The 16761-nt window shown below is 46.2% G+C and overlaps 1 protein-coding gene and 1 long non-coding RNA gene across 3 annotated transcripts in view; both read left to right on the forward strand.

The window, feature by feature from the left end:
- Positions 1-16761, forward strand: part of LOC311049721 — a 468691-nt gene that overhangs the window by 389341 nt on the left and 62589 nt on the right. The gene's annotated exons all lie outside the window — the stretch shown is intronic.
- cbfa2t2 (CBFA2/RUNX1 partner transcriptional co-repressor 2) overlaps positions 1-16761 on the forward strand; it is a 51940-nt gene that overhangs the window by 20139 nt on the left and 15040 nt on the right. For both annotated transcript variants that reach the window (XM_084062788.1, XM_084062789.1), the window contains exon 2: positions 15974-16156. In XM_084062788.1, coding sequence (XP_083918914.1) covers positions 15974-16156 — 183 coding nt within the window. The remainder of the gene's footprint in view (positions 1-15973; positions 16157-16761) is intronic.

Here is a 16761-nt window from a genome sequence, read left to right on the forward strand (position 1 = left end):
TGTGTGTGTGTGTGTGTGTGTGTGTGTGTGTGTGTGTGTGTGTGTGTGTGTGTGTTTGTGTGTGTGCATCTGTGTGTATGTTTTAGACATTTTCCTCTGTAGACATTATGTCTGCTCAAGTACTGCACTTGTTTGTATTAGCAGCAGCTTTCTGGAGACATTTTTCACGTCACTAAACCTCGCTCCCAGCGGCGTGTGTTATAACACTCTGAACACACAGCCATAGATACGGCAGCAACAGACGACCATGACCCTCGCTTACAGTGCTATTATCTGAAGAATCTGCCCACAGAATACCCCCTTTATCTCCACACACACACACACACACACACACACACACACACACACACACACACACACACACACACACACACACACACACACACACACACACACAGAAGCAGAGCAGCTGCTTCAAGCGTTGGGGTGCAGGAAGCACTCTATTAGTTCCAGTCGCTGAGGCTGTGATATCTGGCCCCAGGGGCCGTGTGTGTGTGTGTGTGTGTGTGTGTGTGTGTGTGTGTGTGTGTGTGTGTGTGTGTGTGTGTGTGTGTGTGTGTGTGTGTGTGTGTGTGTGTGTGTGTGTGTGTGTGTGTGTGTGTGTGTGTGTGTGTGTGTGTGTGTGTGTGTGTGTGTGTGTGTGTGTGTGTGTGTGTGCGTGCGTGCGTGCGTGCGTGCGTGTGTGTGTGTGTGAGAAGATGAGGGGTTTAGGTCATTCCCTTTCCAATCACAAAGATTCAATCTCTAACTTGTGTATCACAAGGAATCACAAGGAACCGCCTGTGTTCGTGGACTTCAGTGCATGTGTGCACGCCTACAGCCAGTGGCGTGCACATGTGTGTGTGTGTGTGTGTGCACGTGTGTGTGTGTGTGTGTGGATGTGTGCCAGTGTACACACATATCTGTGTAAATGAGCATTTAACCACCTGCGGTTGCTCGCTCCCATATATATTGTATGGAGCCTCTCTCTCTCCTCATGGTGTGTGTGTGGGGTTGCAGATATCTAGGGATCCGTTCTGCTGATCTGACAGACCTCCTCCTGACAGATGCAGCATGAGAGCAGCTTTTATCATCTGGACGTGTGTGGTCTGACAGGAACAGGGTATCAGCTAAATAATGCATACAGGCCCTAGGGCGTGACAACGTCCTACTTTCTTTTAGGACGAACAGAGAAAATAGCCGATCTACAAGCTCACAATGTGCCATGACACATGGCACATTGCTCGTAGAGCTGTTATCTTTTATTACATTTTTAAAGATATTTTTGGGGCTTTTTGGCCTTTTATTTACAGTTTACAATAGAGACAGACAGGAAACGGGGAGAGAGAGATGGGGAGAGACATGCAGCAAAGATCGTCGGGAACTGGACTCGAACCCGCAATGCGCTGTCAGGCTACATTAGAGCCTATAGGTGCCCGGACCACTAGGCCAGCGGTCCGGGCCAGAGCTGCTATTTTTAAACGTTTTTCTGATTAATGACAATAATGACATGCCCAAAATAGGGATGTCAGTGTTAATGTAGTTAAACACGTTAAATTCAAGCCTTGATACGTTCTGTCTCCGGTTGAGAGCATTTTGAGTGGTTTCACAAATGCATTGCGAAGTGATTTGTTGTCAGAAGGTTGACCCCAAAATCCAATAACTTGACATAACCTTCATGTTTAAAGCATTTTAAGACTTGGCAAGTCTTGAATCTCCCAAATCTTGCCAGGAGAAAGGGAAAAAAAAACACGACGGAGAGAATAAAAAGGTTACTTTTGTTGGGACGCCTTGAATAAAATAGCAGTTAGAAGCAACAGGGAACCAATTCATTTTGTGTGATTTGGCTGAGAGAGAGGCAGGGTAAGGCCAAACCCATAAGGCCAAACTCCAGAGACCTCGGGGAGGAAAAAGTCTGTAAGTGTGTGGTTTACTGGGAGGAAACAGTGTCTGTGTCTGAACGGGCGTTGTTGGGTCAGTTTTTGAACAAGATAGCAATGTCATGTTTCCTTGAATTGTCTGTGCAGCGGCTATCAGTGGCATCCAGTGTTTTTACTCTCCCAGTGGTCTATCTGTCATCTCTGACCCCTAGAGCGAATTCTGGCATTGTTGGCTCGCTTCACCACCCGAAAACACGCAAACACGCCCATATCTTTGGCTATTTCTGTCTGCCTTCCCCCGTGTGACACTGACTCACCTCTACCCACGCACAGCCGCAGTTCCTCCAGCTATACAGTCAAATCTGTTGAAATGATTTTGTGGTGTTCTGCTATAACGGTTGGCGTTGTCCCTTGTATCTCCGTCTCCGTCTCTGCCTCTTTCTCTCGTCTCCCAAGAGCAGGGCAGAGCAGGAGGAAGGAGTGTGTCATTAATGTCACAACAAGACAAACAAACTCTCCAGACCTTCACGGTTTGTCTGTGTTGTCTTCTTCTGCTGTGGAGGGAGAGTTAGAACACACACACACACACACACACACACACACACACACACACACACACACACACACACACACACACACACACACACACACTGACGGATGCTCTGTTTGCGGTAGCGCATGCCACAGTGGAAGTGTAATGCACTACCTCACCAGCACGACATGCATGTTTGGTCAATACACAGTAATATGCTCACGCACACACGCACGCACGTACACGCAGATATACACACCTTATCTTAGCTCTCATCTGCGCTCTCTCTCACAAACACCAGCTCAACACAGGCAGGACCAAACATTTGCGAGCGAGCGCACGCACACACACACACACACACACACACACACACACACACACACACACACACACACACACACACACTCTCTTTCTCCCCATTGTTCCAAGCACAGCTGGCCTCTTTGTTTCACGTATCTGTCTCCCTTCAGAGAGTGATTGTTGAGCTTTCGTACCGCTGCACCAGGCTCGTGCTTTCAATTCATGGCCGCAAATAGACGAGTTCACAACGCGTCGCATTTGCGAGCTTGTGGATCACCTATTTCAGGTGCGCGACACCGACGCACGACGTCGTATAAGTCGGGCTTCGTGCACGCCCTCCATTTATGGATTCAGATCGCACAGACGGTTGTGATTCACGTTTTAAACCGTATCCCTAAATCCAAGGCATGACAGACTGGCCCGCAGTGTTGTCTTGTCTTGTCTTGTCTGTGCCCCCAGGAGAAACCACCACAGCACATGTTGTTGACGTTTGGCGTCAGTGGTAATTTAGATTGGAGTTTCATTCCCCATGTCAGACCACATCGGGCTAAATGTTAGCTGGCGCTGCCCTAAAGACTCATGGAGGATGATTGAAGTTACTATATATTTTGAGGCGGCCGTAAATTCTGAAGCTATTATTTTTTGGGGGTAAAAATAGTTGCATGTTTTGCGCTTGTGTCTCGAGCCAGGAACGTTGGGGTTAACATTTTTGATCCAAAGATCCCGAAATGGATGCAGTGTTTTTCCCCCTTAAGTATAGCTTGTTTGTGTGTGAGGCTTAAGGCTTACAATGAGCTTTGATGCATTTATGCCTACAGGCCACATAAAACTTCATCTGTTTTTTTTTAACCCATTTAATCTAGGAATGCATCAACAAATGTCTTCTAAATCCTAACAGGTTTCTGAAAAGCGTATGTTGCTATAATATCAGTGGTGCTCAAACTTTTTCATATGAAGGACCACCCAAAATTATATGTATTTTGGCCGCCGACCCCCATCTCAAAATATTTAGTTCCAGGGACCCCCAGAAGCAAAGATTTCAGTTACAAATGTTCGCTTTAAAAATATCTATATATTCAAAGATTTGCACACATTTTCACGTTTTTTTCCCAAAAATAGCAGATCTACAAGCTTGTATATCTGCTATTTTTGAATAACCAAAGTATAAAATAATAGTAATAGGTAAAATCTAAAATGACACAGATGCGTTCCCGGATTGAAGGGGTTAAAGATGTTTTTGCAGTCAAAATGTCAACCGTCTTTCATTTTAGGTAAGCCTGTTAAAAAGTCAAAGTGTTGACAGCAGTTTTCTTTTTCCTGGGGGTTTCTGTTACAGAGCTTATTGAGCCATTGTATGGAGCAGTCCTTAATGTAGGCCATGAAACACTGTGTGAGTGTGTTGCTGCGTGTTGAACATGGCCTGCAGGAGATGGGAACATCTGGATGAAAATGACCCTTCTTCTGGACCGCGGCCCGGGACCGTTTTGTGACTGTTAAGGCCCCCTCACACCTGGTCCCAGACAGACTAGACTAGTCCTAATGTTCTCCTCCTCGCTCACTCATGTCTGGAGCTCCTATTTTTTGTTTTTTTTATGGACTACTGTAGCTCACAGCCTCAGAGCGTGTGTGTGTGTGTGTGTGTGTGTGTGTGTGTGTGTGTGTGTGTGTGTGTGTGTGTGTGTGTTTCTCTCAGGAGAAATTGTTGTTTTATCGTTCCAAAAAGATCCAGGTTCGGGTTAGGATCAGCGTTGCGTTGTGAGCTTGTAGATCTGCTATTTTCAAACAGCCTATGTATGCACTAGGTTTAAAGTGCTCATGCGGCCCATAGTCGCTTCTTTTGAGCTTGTTTCCCAAGACCTGGTTGCTTGTTTCTCTCAAAGAATCTGGCAACACTGGTTAGGATTGGGCATTTAGAGGTTAGGTTTGGGGGGGGGGGGGGTGGCATTCATAAAATTCCGGTCCTAAAATGTTTATGTCCTCACAGGTATAGCGATACAAACGTGTGTATTATGTGAGCGTTCATGTCTCTCGAGGCCACGGTTCGAGGGTTAAGTGGATTGTCAGGGGGTTCATAATGTATAGGAGCCACTCAGTCTGACTCTTTCAGACCCAAATAGGCACACGCACACACACACACACACACACACACACACACACACACACACACACACACACACACACACACACACACACACACACACACACACACACACACACGGCGCACACAGAGATTTACGAGCGCACCGTGCGTCAGGGGAGCGTTATTTCTGTGTTTTGTGAGATCAGAGCCGTTCATCATGAGCGAAGGTGAAAAACTAACGGTGGCGAGAAAACCCCCAAAGGAACAACGTGGCTTAAATTTAATGTCATCATGTACCCGTAATAGCTGTGACTGAGCGTTTTTCACTCTGCGCACCCCCGGGGGTCGAAGGAGACATCAACGGGGGGGTGGGAGGCTCAGGGTGATTGATGGGCGGGGTTAAACAATTAGCAACGGAGAGGTGAGAGAGGCTGTAACCTGATAGGCAGATAATCTACAGAGAGAGAGGGAGAGAGAGAGAGAGAGAGGGAGAGAGGTCCTGGGGAGGGTGAATTTCTGACTGATGAATGGGAATAGTCTGTTATTCCACTGTTGTTTTTTATTTGATTTGACATCTTTATTGATAATGCTCATAATGTAGTGAAACATACTGTTGCACAACACTGTCAGAAGGATGTAAACACAAGAAAGCTATACGCTTATTTCCATTCCATTGCAGTCCTTTTAGAGAGAGAGAGTGTGTGTGTGGGTGTGTGTGTGTGTGTGTATGCGCCCGTGCGCGTGTTCAATGACAACAGCTTCCCCTCGCTGCTCACCTGATGACAAACCCAACACCTGGTAAATGGGGCCAGCACAGCACACACACACACACATCCTATTCCATACCCCTATCCTGTGGCCCAGCTGTGCGTGACGCAGGTGTGTGTGTGTGTGTGTGTGTGTGTGTGTGTGTGTGTGTGTGTGTGTGTGTGTGTGTGTGTGTGTGTGTGTGTGTGTGTGTGTGTGTGTGTTTTCTATTCTATGTTAGTGCCACTCTGAATCACACACATTCAGTTGACACAGTGACAATGATGGGACCCATCATGCTGGCTTAAGGTTGTAGGTTGTGTGTGCGCACGCACGCACGTGCATGTGTGTGTGTGTGTGTGTGTGTGTGTGTGTGTGTGTGTGTGTTGAATGCGTCTGGGCCTTTTTTTTGTTTCTTGTAATTGAACAGCAATCGTTTGGGACTCTATGCCCTATTTACACAGAAAGACAGTGGGACTGCCATAAACATTACATGAGGAAGATCCATTCTCATGCCCTGCATCAGTCCTGCATTATGCAGTGTTGAATTCACCCCCCTTTAATGTCCACATCACCATGTGTGGTAGTGCAAAAGCAGCGTGCTAAATCTCAGTTTCCCTTTACAGCGGTTTATTGTGTCTTTTTAACCACTTAAATCCTATATATACGTCACTGACCGGGTCCCCCAGGGGTCTTATAAATAAATACAGTTAATTAATAAATATTATTATATTAGTATACTTGTCGTCTCCCCCCCGCCCCCACACCAAATCTCTTTGTCAAAAGTAGACGATCTACAAGCTCACAACAACACGTCACCCGAAATAGGGAGGCTATAGGGTCAACGTGGTTAAGCCAATCTTCTGTTTGATGGAGTTCTCTTTTCACAACCTATTGTCCTGTCTCCCTGTGTTGTTCCCTGGGCTCTGACCTCATGTCCACGTGGACACTGTCCACTCTCTCTCTCTCTCTCTCTCTCTCTCTCTCTCTCTCTCTCTCTCTCTCTCTCTCTCTCTCTCTCTCTCTCTCTCGTCTCCCTCCTCGCCTTTCCCCAAATCGCATCACACTATTTTCTTTCAACTGCTCATTCCTGTTTTTTATTGTTGGCCGAAGCCGTCTGCTTCGGCTGTCCTCTCTCTCTCTCGCGCGCTCTCTCTCTCGCTCTCTCTCTCTCTCTCTCTCTCTCTCTCTCTCTCTCTCTGTGCCAGTAAGTACAATTCCATCCCTGGCTTCGCTGTTTTTTTTTAACCATAAGGCAAGCTGGAAGGCCTAGCAGTGTTTTTGTAATTATTTCACAAGGTTATGGAAGAGAAAGATGGAGCCTCCTCTCCTCTCCTCTCCTCTCCTCTCCTCTCCTCTCCTCTCCTCTCCTCTCCTCTCCTCTCCTCTCCTCTCCTCTCCTCTCCTCAGGTATAAATGTGATCGGTTCCTCGGCAACCCCATCTGTTACTTCCTCGCCACACGTGCAAAGAGAAAGTCACACACACACACACACACACACACACACACACACACACACACACACACACACACACACACACACACACACACACACACACACACACACACACACACACACACACAGATGCACACGCCAGGCTGAACACACACATGCATATGTAATCAGCAGCACGGCGGCACTTTTGCTTTTTCTCCATCTCTCTCTCTCTCTCTCTGCCCTCTCTCTCTCTTTCTCTCCCACCCTCTTGTTTCTCCCTCTTCCACTTCTTCTTCCTCCCCTCGTGTGTGTGTGTGTGTGTGTGTGTGTGTGTGTGTGTGTGTGTGTGTGTGTGTGTGTGTGTGTGTTTCTTTCTTCCCATCCTCTGCCTCTCTCTCTCCCTCTACACCTCCTTCTGGCTCCCCCAGCCCAGCTTTCCTCCCTCTCTCTCTGCCTCCCTTCCAGTCTCCCTCTCTTTGCCCCCCCCCCCCCTCTACCCCCCCTCTTAACCCATTCAATCCGGGGAACACGACTGTGTCATTTTTAGATTTCTTTGGCTATTCAAAAATAGCAGATATACAAGCTCATAGCGCGGCACCGAGTGCCACGCTATGAGCTTGTAGATCTGCTATTTTTGAAAAATTGTGAAAATCTCTGCAAATCTTTGAATATATATATATTTTTAAAGCGAACCTTTGTAACTCAAATCTTTGCTTTTGGGGGGTCCCCCTGGAACAACATTTTGAGATGGCGGCCGGCGGCCAAATACATATCATTTTGGGGGGTCCTTGACATGAAAAAGTTTGAGAACCACCACTGATAATAGCAACATAATTTTTTTTCAGAACAACTGATTTAGAAGACATTTTGTATAGATGCGTTCCTGGGATTGAACGGGTTAAAGCTCTGTGTCTCTCCCGGCCTCTCCCTCCCCAAGCAGAGGAGGAGCAGCGTGTTGACATTGGGTCTGGTCCAGTCATGTAGTCTGCAGGGCCGTGGGAGGGGGGGCGGGGATGGGGGGGGGGGGCAACCAGAGCCAAGACAAACAGCCTGGCTCGGCCTCTGATGAAACTCAAGTAAAAACAGTATTTTCTCCCCTTGTTATTCCCCCCCCCCCCACCTCTCTCTCTCTCTCTCTCTCCCTTTCACAACCCTGGCGCCTCTCTCTAACGTGCAGACTAATTTCTCCTTCCCTGTCGGTGCTTGTCCGACTCACCTGAGTTGTTACTCATGAAGTGAAGTTGTTAAAAAGCGAGGATACGCGCGAGAAAGAAGGTTTTTTTTTTTAGGCGATGGAGGTCCTCGTCGTTGTCTTTATTTAGTAGGGATGGGTGCTCAGGACAGAAGTGTTTAGGTTAAGCATGTGGGTCATATGGGAAAATGTACCCTAACAGGTTTATTTGGGTCCATTTTTTAACACATATAGTTAAATTAACATTGAATATTTTAACGTGTATAGAGAAAATGGGCATGGATGGTTGATCGCTATTCGGTTTTCAACATTCACAAATCACTACCAAATGGCCCCGGTTTTCACCACAATTAAAATGATAATAGTTGTTTCTCAGTGGTTGCATAGACATTTATCATGTTGTGTTCATGTAAACATGCTCACCTTACCAATCAGACAACGTAAACAGTGCTTTGCGTGTCTGAATTCAACGCTGAATGAACTGAACTTAATTGAAGTGATCAGAATTCAGGACATAAAGCGTCAGGCGGACGCGTCTCTGAAGTAACTGTGGAGAGGAGGCTAAATAAACGAAGCCCGTATTTAGTCAACAGTCGAGGAGTTGTCAGCCCCCCTGGGGAGCAATACTATAAATAAAGATCATTCAAGTGACTTGAATGGATGAGGGAGCGCGTGTGCCTCCTGTTTATCAGAAATCTGACACACATACACACACACACACACACACACACACACACACACACACACACACACACACACACACACACACAGGGCCTCATCATAATAGCACTGAGTAGGTCCTTGAGCCTATATTTACCAGGCTGCGTTGAGGAGGTGTTGAACCTTCATAGCTGTGTGTGAGGCACGAGCTCAGAGCGAGGACTCTTAATGTTATCTGTTTGACATGCACTTATTAGTGTGTGTGTGTGTGTGTGTGTGTGTGTGTGTGTGTGTGTGTGTGGCTTTTACTGGCGCGTATGCAAAAGTGTGTGCGGCTGCGTGCGCGCAGGTTTATCTGCCGTTGCAAATGCACGTGTGGAGAGAGAGAGAGAGCTATACAGAGAGAGAGAGAGAATGGGGGTGGGGGGGTTGGGGGGGGTAGTGGATAGAGTGTAACAGATGTTTCAGTGTATTGTGGCCGTGCGTGCGGCCGGCATGGGACCAGGTGCGGCCTTTGTCTCCTCTCTGCCTTTAAGTCCACTCGCTCTCTCACCCCCGCTTGCATTCAGCTGCCTTGTGCCTCTCCACTCCCCCCGGCCCCCACAATACCCCCCACCCACCCTTGTCGGGGCCTTGGAAGGAAGGCAGTATATATATTGTGTGTGTGTGTGTGTGTGTGTGTGTGTGTGTGTGTGTGTGTGTGTGCGCGCGCCATGAGTTAGTGCAAGAGGCTTCTGCAACTTCCTTCTGCCCCCGCTTGCTCTCTCTCTCTCTCTCTCTGTTTCTTTTTTATCTGTCTCTCCTCTTTTTCTGTCTCTCCTCCTCCCTCCTCCTCCTCCTCCTCCCTCACAGGTGACTGTTGGAGGTCCCAGCTGGCCGGCTCTTGGCCGATTAGATCCATATGGTGCAGGGGGAGGGAGGGAGGGGTGGGGGGGTTGTGGGGGGTTGTGGGTGAAGGAGCCATCAGTGGCACGGGCACCGAGAGGCCACTTAACCCCTTCTGTACCCTTAGGGCCGTTGTGCTGCGACGCGTTGTGAGCTTGTAGATCGGCTGTCTTGGGTGCGCGACACCCCCGTGAACGCATGCAAGTATAGAACACAGGCTTTAGAGTGTGTGTTTGTGGCGGCGGTGGACGGTAACAATGCACATTTACTTGATCACAGTACTTTTTTGAGTATTTATTTTAGTAGGCTATCTGTACTTTACTTGTGTACGAGCGCACCATTTGTCTCAATGCAATGCACTCCGTTACTCATCCAGTACTTTCACTCGAGTACAAATTTGCCAGAAACTTTCACTTGTAGTTGAATAATATTTGACCAGGAGGAGCATCTGTACTTTGACTACTGCTGGTTTGTGGCCATATTTGTTGTGTGTGGCCCACCTAGTTCTTGTCAACCCAGCCTGCATAGCGGGAATTTGTCTTTGAGCCGTCGGTGATGGAAGACAGTCAGGCCTGCATGTCCTCTCCACTCACCTCATCCATAAAGACAGGCTGGAAGAGATACCAGCGTTCACACACACATCACTGTCTGGAGCACTGATAGGCCTTACGCACTGTTCTGATATAGGCTTACAAACACACACACACAAACTGACCCTCATTCACGCAATTCCATGTCTTGCTATGCTCATGACTCACAGCTGACAGCAACTTCTCACAGAGAGCCAAATGTAGCTAAGAGATATACAATGGCCTTGATAAACCGTAACATTAGACAAATTAGACACTGATGTAGAACAGTGGTTCTCAGCCTTTTCAGACTGCGACCCCCCAAAATAATCATATTTAAACTGAGGACCGCCCCAAAATAATCATATTTGAGTTGAGGCATTACATTTAGTTTGACATGGTTCCACAGATAAATATTGTGAACGCCTCGCAACGCCTGTCTTTTATTATTTGTCAATTTGACCAATGTTTGACCAGTTTTTTCATTTGACCAGTCCTTACATTGTCACTTTACTGTCATCTGGGGCTCCCGGACACTGACAGTGCCTATCCTTAACTAATTAATGAACCCTCACCAAATCAATACCTAAACATAACCATACTAACAGTGCTTAATTGCTGCTAATTAATTAAACCACACCAAACATATGGTAGTATAATCAACCAGTAACCAGCTGCAAGCTATACTGTTCTGGCCGTTACATCACTCTTCCTTTGACAGCCTCCATTCTAAGGTTTCATCATTCCTGTTTGTTTTGTCTTTTTGTTCACTGGTTTTTGCCACTTTAGCACCAAATGCTTGATAGTTTCAATCAACTGCACACAAGTCCTCAATTTACCATGTTGAAAGCATCCCTGGGAGCTTGTTAGGTTCATCCCCCCACCTGCAGAAGCAGAGGCAATTAGGCCTCCGACTGGATGTTTTAATGCAGACGAGCGTCACCTGAAGCTGAGCAAACAAGGAGCACCTGGGTAGCAACCACGGCTATATCAACAGATGCATATCGGTCGCCTCTCCCTCCTAGATACCGACTCGTCTTCGAGAGCAAACATTAAATGAAAGCAGCTAACAAACGACCTACAGACGGACATACATCCTAGATTGAACCATTATTTCGCAACGGAACGGCTGACAAAGAGCCGAACTGCAGTGACTCAAACGGTACGTGTTTTTCGTGGCTGTGGGAGGCATTTGAGGTTAATGCGGAAGAGAACTACACTGCAGCATTTACAGACAACACGATTATGATCTGGAACTTGTTTTGTATTATGCATTTGACGTGTTTTCCGCATGTCGGGGTTAGCGCGGCCTCATGCTCATCTCTATTATGTCCACAAATGTTTTCATCTAATCCTGTTGATGTGTGGCGAGGGTGGCTTTGTGTGCACCTGCCCTTTGTTCCATTAGAGAGAGAGAGAGAGAGAGAGAGAGAGAGAGAGAGAGAGAGAGAGAGAGAGAGAGAGAGAGAGAGAGAGAGAGAGAGAGAGAGAGAGAGAGATGGGCGACAGGTGGCATTCAGACCAGACAAACACCTTTCAACCTCCTCTGGACCAGCGTTCACCTGGGTTAACTCTGTGTGTGTGCGTGCGTGTGCGTGTTTGCTCTCATGCTGATGTGACAGCTGCCTCCTGTCAGTCCCGCACGCACACACGCACGTTTGTGTTACTGTACTTGTGAGGACATACAATTTTTTGGCCAGCTTTGAAAATGGCTGAAAATATCCAAATAGCTGATCTACAAGCTCACAGAGAGCATTTGGTACTCACAAGTATTGTAACACACACACACACACACACACACACACACACACACACACACACACACACACACACACACACACACTAGTCTCAGGTGCTTGCTGCCCAGCTGAAGTCATCCAGCTATAAGTGCCGTCTAATTGACAAGCAGAGGCAAATCTGGCCAGGGCAGCACAGCCAAACACACACACACACACACACACACACACACACACACACACACACACACACACACACACACACACACACACACACACACACACACACACACACCTGATGTCTCCTCTCTCCTACCTCGTTCATTTAGTTCTGTCAGTGGCTACAGACTGCCTGTGCCCCATCTTAAGAATGTGTGAACACAGCTGTGGCCTAATTTCTCACTGCCATGTACAAAAACGAGACATATGTGCCGTGTGTTTTCGCCGTCATGTGCATATTTGTTACAGCCTGTGGTTTTAATTTGGACACATCAGCCAGACATGGCTGCACAGATGTATGAATGTAATGTCATTTTTTAATCTATTTGTAATACTTTTTCAAGATGATGGACATTTTGCAGAACTAGAGATTTCTCATTGTTGTATCAAATATTGCTACTATTTCGCAGTGGTGTAAAGTAACTAAGTACATTTACTCGAGTGCTGTACTTAAGTACAATTTTGAGGTACTTTTACTTTACTGGAGTATTTCCAATTGTCTATACTTTCACTTCTACTCCACTACATCTCAGAGGAAAATATTGTACTTTTGCTCCACTACAATTATTTGAAAACTTTAGTTACTAGTTACTTTGCAGATATAAATTAATATATTATGAAACATACATTAACCACTTAAGCCCTATTTTATACCTAGGCTATTTGAAGATAGCCGATCTACAAGCTCGCAACTGCAACGCGTTGTGAGCTTGTAGATCGGCTATTTTCAAACATTTTAGTACTTTTACTTTTGGTACTTTAAGTACATTTTGATACGAATACTTTTGTACTTTACTCAAGTACATTTTTTATTCCGGACTTTTACTAGTAACAGACGACTTCTACATTGCAGTATTGATACTACCTAAGTAAAACATTTGAGTACTTTTTCCACCACTGCTAATACGACTATAATAGAAGCTACATGTCATAGATAGGCCTCTGTGTGTGTGTGTGTGTGTGTGTGTGTGTGTGTGTGTGTGTGTGTGTATATATATAGATATACGTTGTTTACATTGTAAAGTAAACATGTTGATTCTGTGGCCATATGCCCCGTTGATTCTGTTATTGAGACGTCATCCTAATTTCCTGGCCATAAGGAGGGAGTGTGCCGGGTTTTGGAACCTGCATGATGTGCGTGTTGCTGCAGGCTTGCGCCCCCTGTGGCGAGCTGGCACCGCGCGCGTGACAGTCCAAATGTTCTGCATAGATCCCTCCTTCCTGCCCCCTGTGTTGGGGAACAGGTGGAGCGATGGCAGGCTGGCCACAGGGCTGAGAGAGGGAGAGAGAGAGAGAGAGGGAAGGAGAGAATGGAGGAGAGAGAGCCTGCAGAACAGGAGGTAGAGGAGTCATAGCTGTATAATGAGACTGCAGGCAGGACAGATGAGTTGCATGGCACACAGACTGAGGGAGACAGGTTGCTGATGGGGTGAGTGTGGCGGTCACACAAGGAAGAGGAGAAGAGGTGAGAGGAAGGTGCAGGGTTGCCAAACAGAGCCTTCTTGGCATCGCGCGTCGGTTGCTGCAGCAAAGCGAGAGCGTTCCGATTTCCTCCCCGACTTTCCCACGTCTTCTTTGGAATGTGCCTTTAGATTTATGTGTAGACGCGTGCAGTCGCAGGTGTATTACGAGTCTATATTTAGACACAACTTTTACGCCTGCGTATGTCGTTTTTCAGCCTTGTTGACATTGTTTTAGTAACTTTTATTTAACTCCTTATATGGCATAAGGAGTTAAATAGATGTTGAAATGTTTTAAAAGATGCGCGCCGCATCGACACATTGTGAGCTTGTGGATCGGCTATTTTGAAGTCAAGTAAAGTAGTTAACTAGGAAGTCACCTTGGGGGTTAATTAATTTTATTTAAAGCTTGTTCTGATTCATATTATTTGTTCGTATAAATATTCTCCCAGTATTTCACTCGTCAACAAGGCTCAAAGCTCCCAACCCAACAAGGCTCAAAGCTCCCAACCCAACAAGGCTCAAAGCTCCCAACCCAACAAGGCTCAAAGCTCCCAAGCCAACAAGGCTCAAAGGGTCCCAACCCAAAGCGTTTGTGAACTAACTCCGGGCCCTCCGGCCCTCACAGGCCACTCGGAGTTCATAGCAGTGTAAAAGGATATAGTGGGTGTCATTGAAGCCAAAGTCCTAAAACCATGAAACCACGTTTTAAAAAGCCGCTCTCCCCTGACCCGTGACCCCGCACAGACCTCGCTCGTCTATTAATCGCCCTTCTTAAAGCAGTTAGAAGTGTCTGATCCACTCTAAATGGAGACAGGATCCAGCCTTCATTGGCACCCCCCACCCCCCCCACAACCCATCCCCACCCCCAAAACACAAAGACGGTCTCTGATCCCACACCAGCTTCTCCGACTACCAACCCCCCCACCACCACTACTCCTCTCCGTATCCCTTATCTGGTGGTCTCATTCATGGGTGATGACATATTGAGAAGTATGCGTTTAACATTCAAAAGCTTTGACGATCTTGTTAGTAAAGCGTGAAATAGTGCCGACCCTCTCTCTCTCTCCCTCTCCCTCTCCCTCTCTCTCTCTCTTTCTTTATTGTACGCCCCCTCCTCCTTCTCCATAGTGGCTCAATGAGGTGGGGCATTCTTCCACACAATGGTCTTCTTCAGCACTTCTTCTGTTATGGATCTCAATTGGGTGGTGGGGTGGGATGGGGGGGTGAGGACCTGAATCCAAGACATCTGGTTCTTTTTTGGCTGCAGGGTGGATGTGAAGGGAGGGGGGGGGGGGGTTGCAGGGGGGGGGTGGGCGTGCTTGTTTTCTTCGGCAACAATGGCTGTAGACCTTAAGTTTCTGCATCGAGTGAAGCCATTGAGCCGATGAGCAAAGTTAGCGGGGTCTTTTCTTTAACTCACCGGCCCTCTCTCTTCTCACGGAGAACCATCTGCCCATCTTTGTGTGTGTGTGTGTGTGTGTGTGTGTGTGTGTGTGTGTGTGTGTGTGTGTGTGTGTGTGTGTGTGTGTGTGTGTGTGTGTGTGTGTGTGTGTGTGTGTGTGTGTGTGTGTGTGTGTGTGTGTGTGTGTGTGTGTGTGTGTGTGTGTGTGTGTGTGTGTGTGTGTGTGTGACGGGACTCAGAAAGAGTTAAAAACCCCACCCCACTTTTTCTGACAAGTTTTCAAGAACATTCTTCCAACGTTTTTCCGTCGGTCACTGAGTGGCTACTGCCCTGCGCAGCATTGTTATTCAAAGTACAAACTTAGAGACTTGCCTATTCAGATCTCCTTGCACTGGATTCTGCAATTTTGGACAAAATCAATAAACAGAATATAGTGGACTATTATACATGAAATTATACAAGGTTTTCTTTTTTTTTTTTTACTGTGTATCTGTAAAAACTCAAAATCCAAATAAAAAAACATACAACAGGATCTCATTAGCCAAAAGGGTGCGCATCTCTGTCATTTTAGATTTCTTTGGCTATTCAAAAATAGCACATACAAGCTCATGCTTGTAGATCTGCTATTTTTGATCGTGAAATGTGTGCAAATCTTTGAATATATATATATATATATTTTTTTTAAAGCGAACATTTGTCAAATATTTTGTTCCAGGGACATCCAGAAGCAAATATTTGAGTTGCAAATGTTCGCCTAAAAATGTGTATATATATATTCAAAGATTTGCACAAGTGGCTTCTCAATGTATAACCTCTTGCTCGCGCTAGCCCAGTATTCCATGAAAACACCAGCTCTGACACTGATCTCTCGTCTTCCTTTCGTCCACACAGACAGTAGAGAGAAGAAGAGTCCTGCCATGCCCGGTTCTCCTGTGGATGTGAAGATTCATTCCAGACCAGCCCCAAGCAGCAGCAGCAGCAGCAGTAGCGGCAGCAGTGCCACCTCCATCATGCCCCCCCTGCCCTCTGTCAACCCCAGTGGCCCGCGTCCAGCATCCTTCTCTACCACAGCATGTAAGTATGAGGCCTGTTCTGGGTCTTCTCATTGACCACATCTGGGCACATCTCTCCCCTGCCTTTTGTCATCTGTCTGCAGTTACTTCCATTAGTGCCATGTAGCCCTCTGAGCAGAACGAAAAAAGTGCACACAGCAAACAACGTTGAGCTTACGCTCTTTGAGTTAAATTTAAATCTGCAATCCGTAAAATGTAAGTCCTATACGTGTGGTTTTGAACTAGGGTCTCACACATGAACGCCAAAATTGATCAATGTTGTGAGCTTGCCTATTTTATAATTTATTTTTGCACGACACCATTGTGCGACGGAGTATAAAAAAGTAATCGATAGAATAATCGCTAAGATTTTGTAGAGGCAAGGATTGAGTGACTAAGATTACCGTTTACATTTACATTTTACATTTAGTACATTTTCATGTACTCTCTTATGGATTTTTTGTTTATTATATTGTATTTTACCTTTTTATGTAGGCTACACACTTTTAATCTCTCCCAATATACATATAGCGAGCTTGTAGATCAGTTTTTTTTTTAAATCGTGAAAATGTGTGCAAATCTTTGAATATATATTATAATTTTCAACTTCAGATGTTCTTAGTGTGT

This window comes from Gymnoscopelus microlampas (assembly GCF_963454915.1).
Source record: "Gymnoscopelus microlampas genome assembly, chromosome: 7".
NCBI classification, from domain to species: Eukaryota; Metazoa; Chordata; class Actinopteri; order Myctophiformes; family Myctophidae; genus Gymnoscopelus; species Gymnoscopelus microlampas.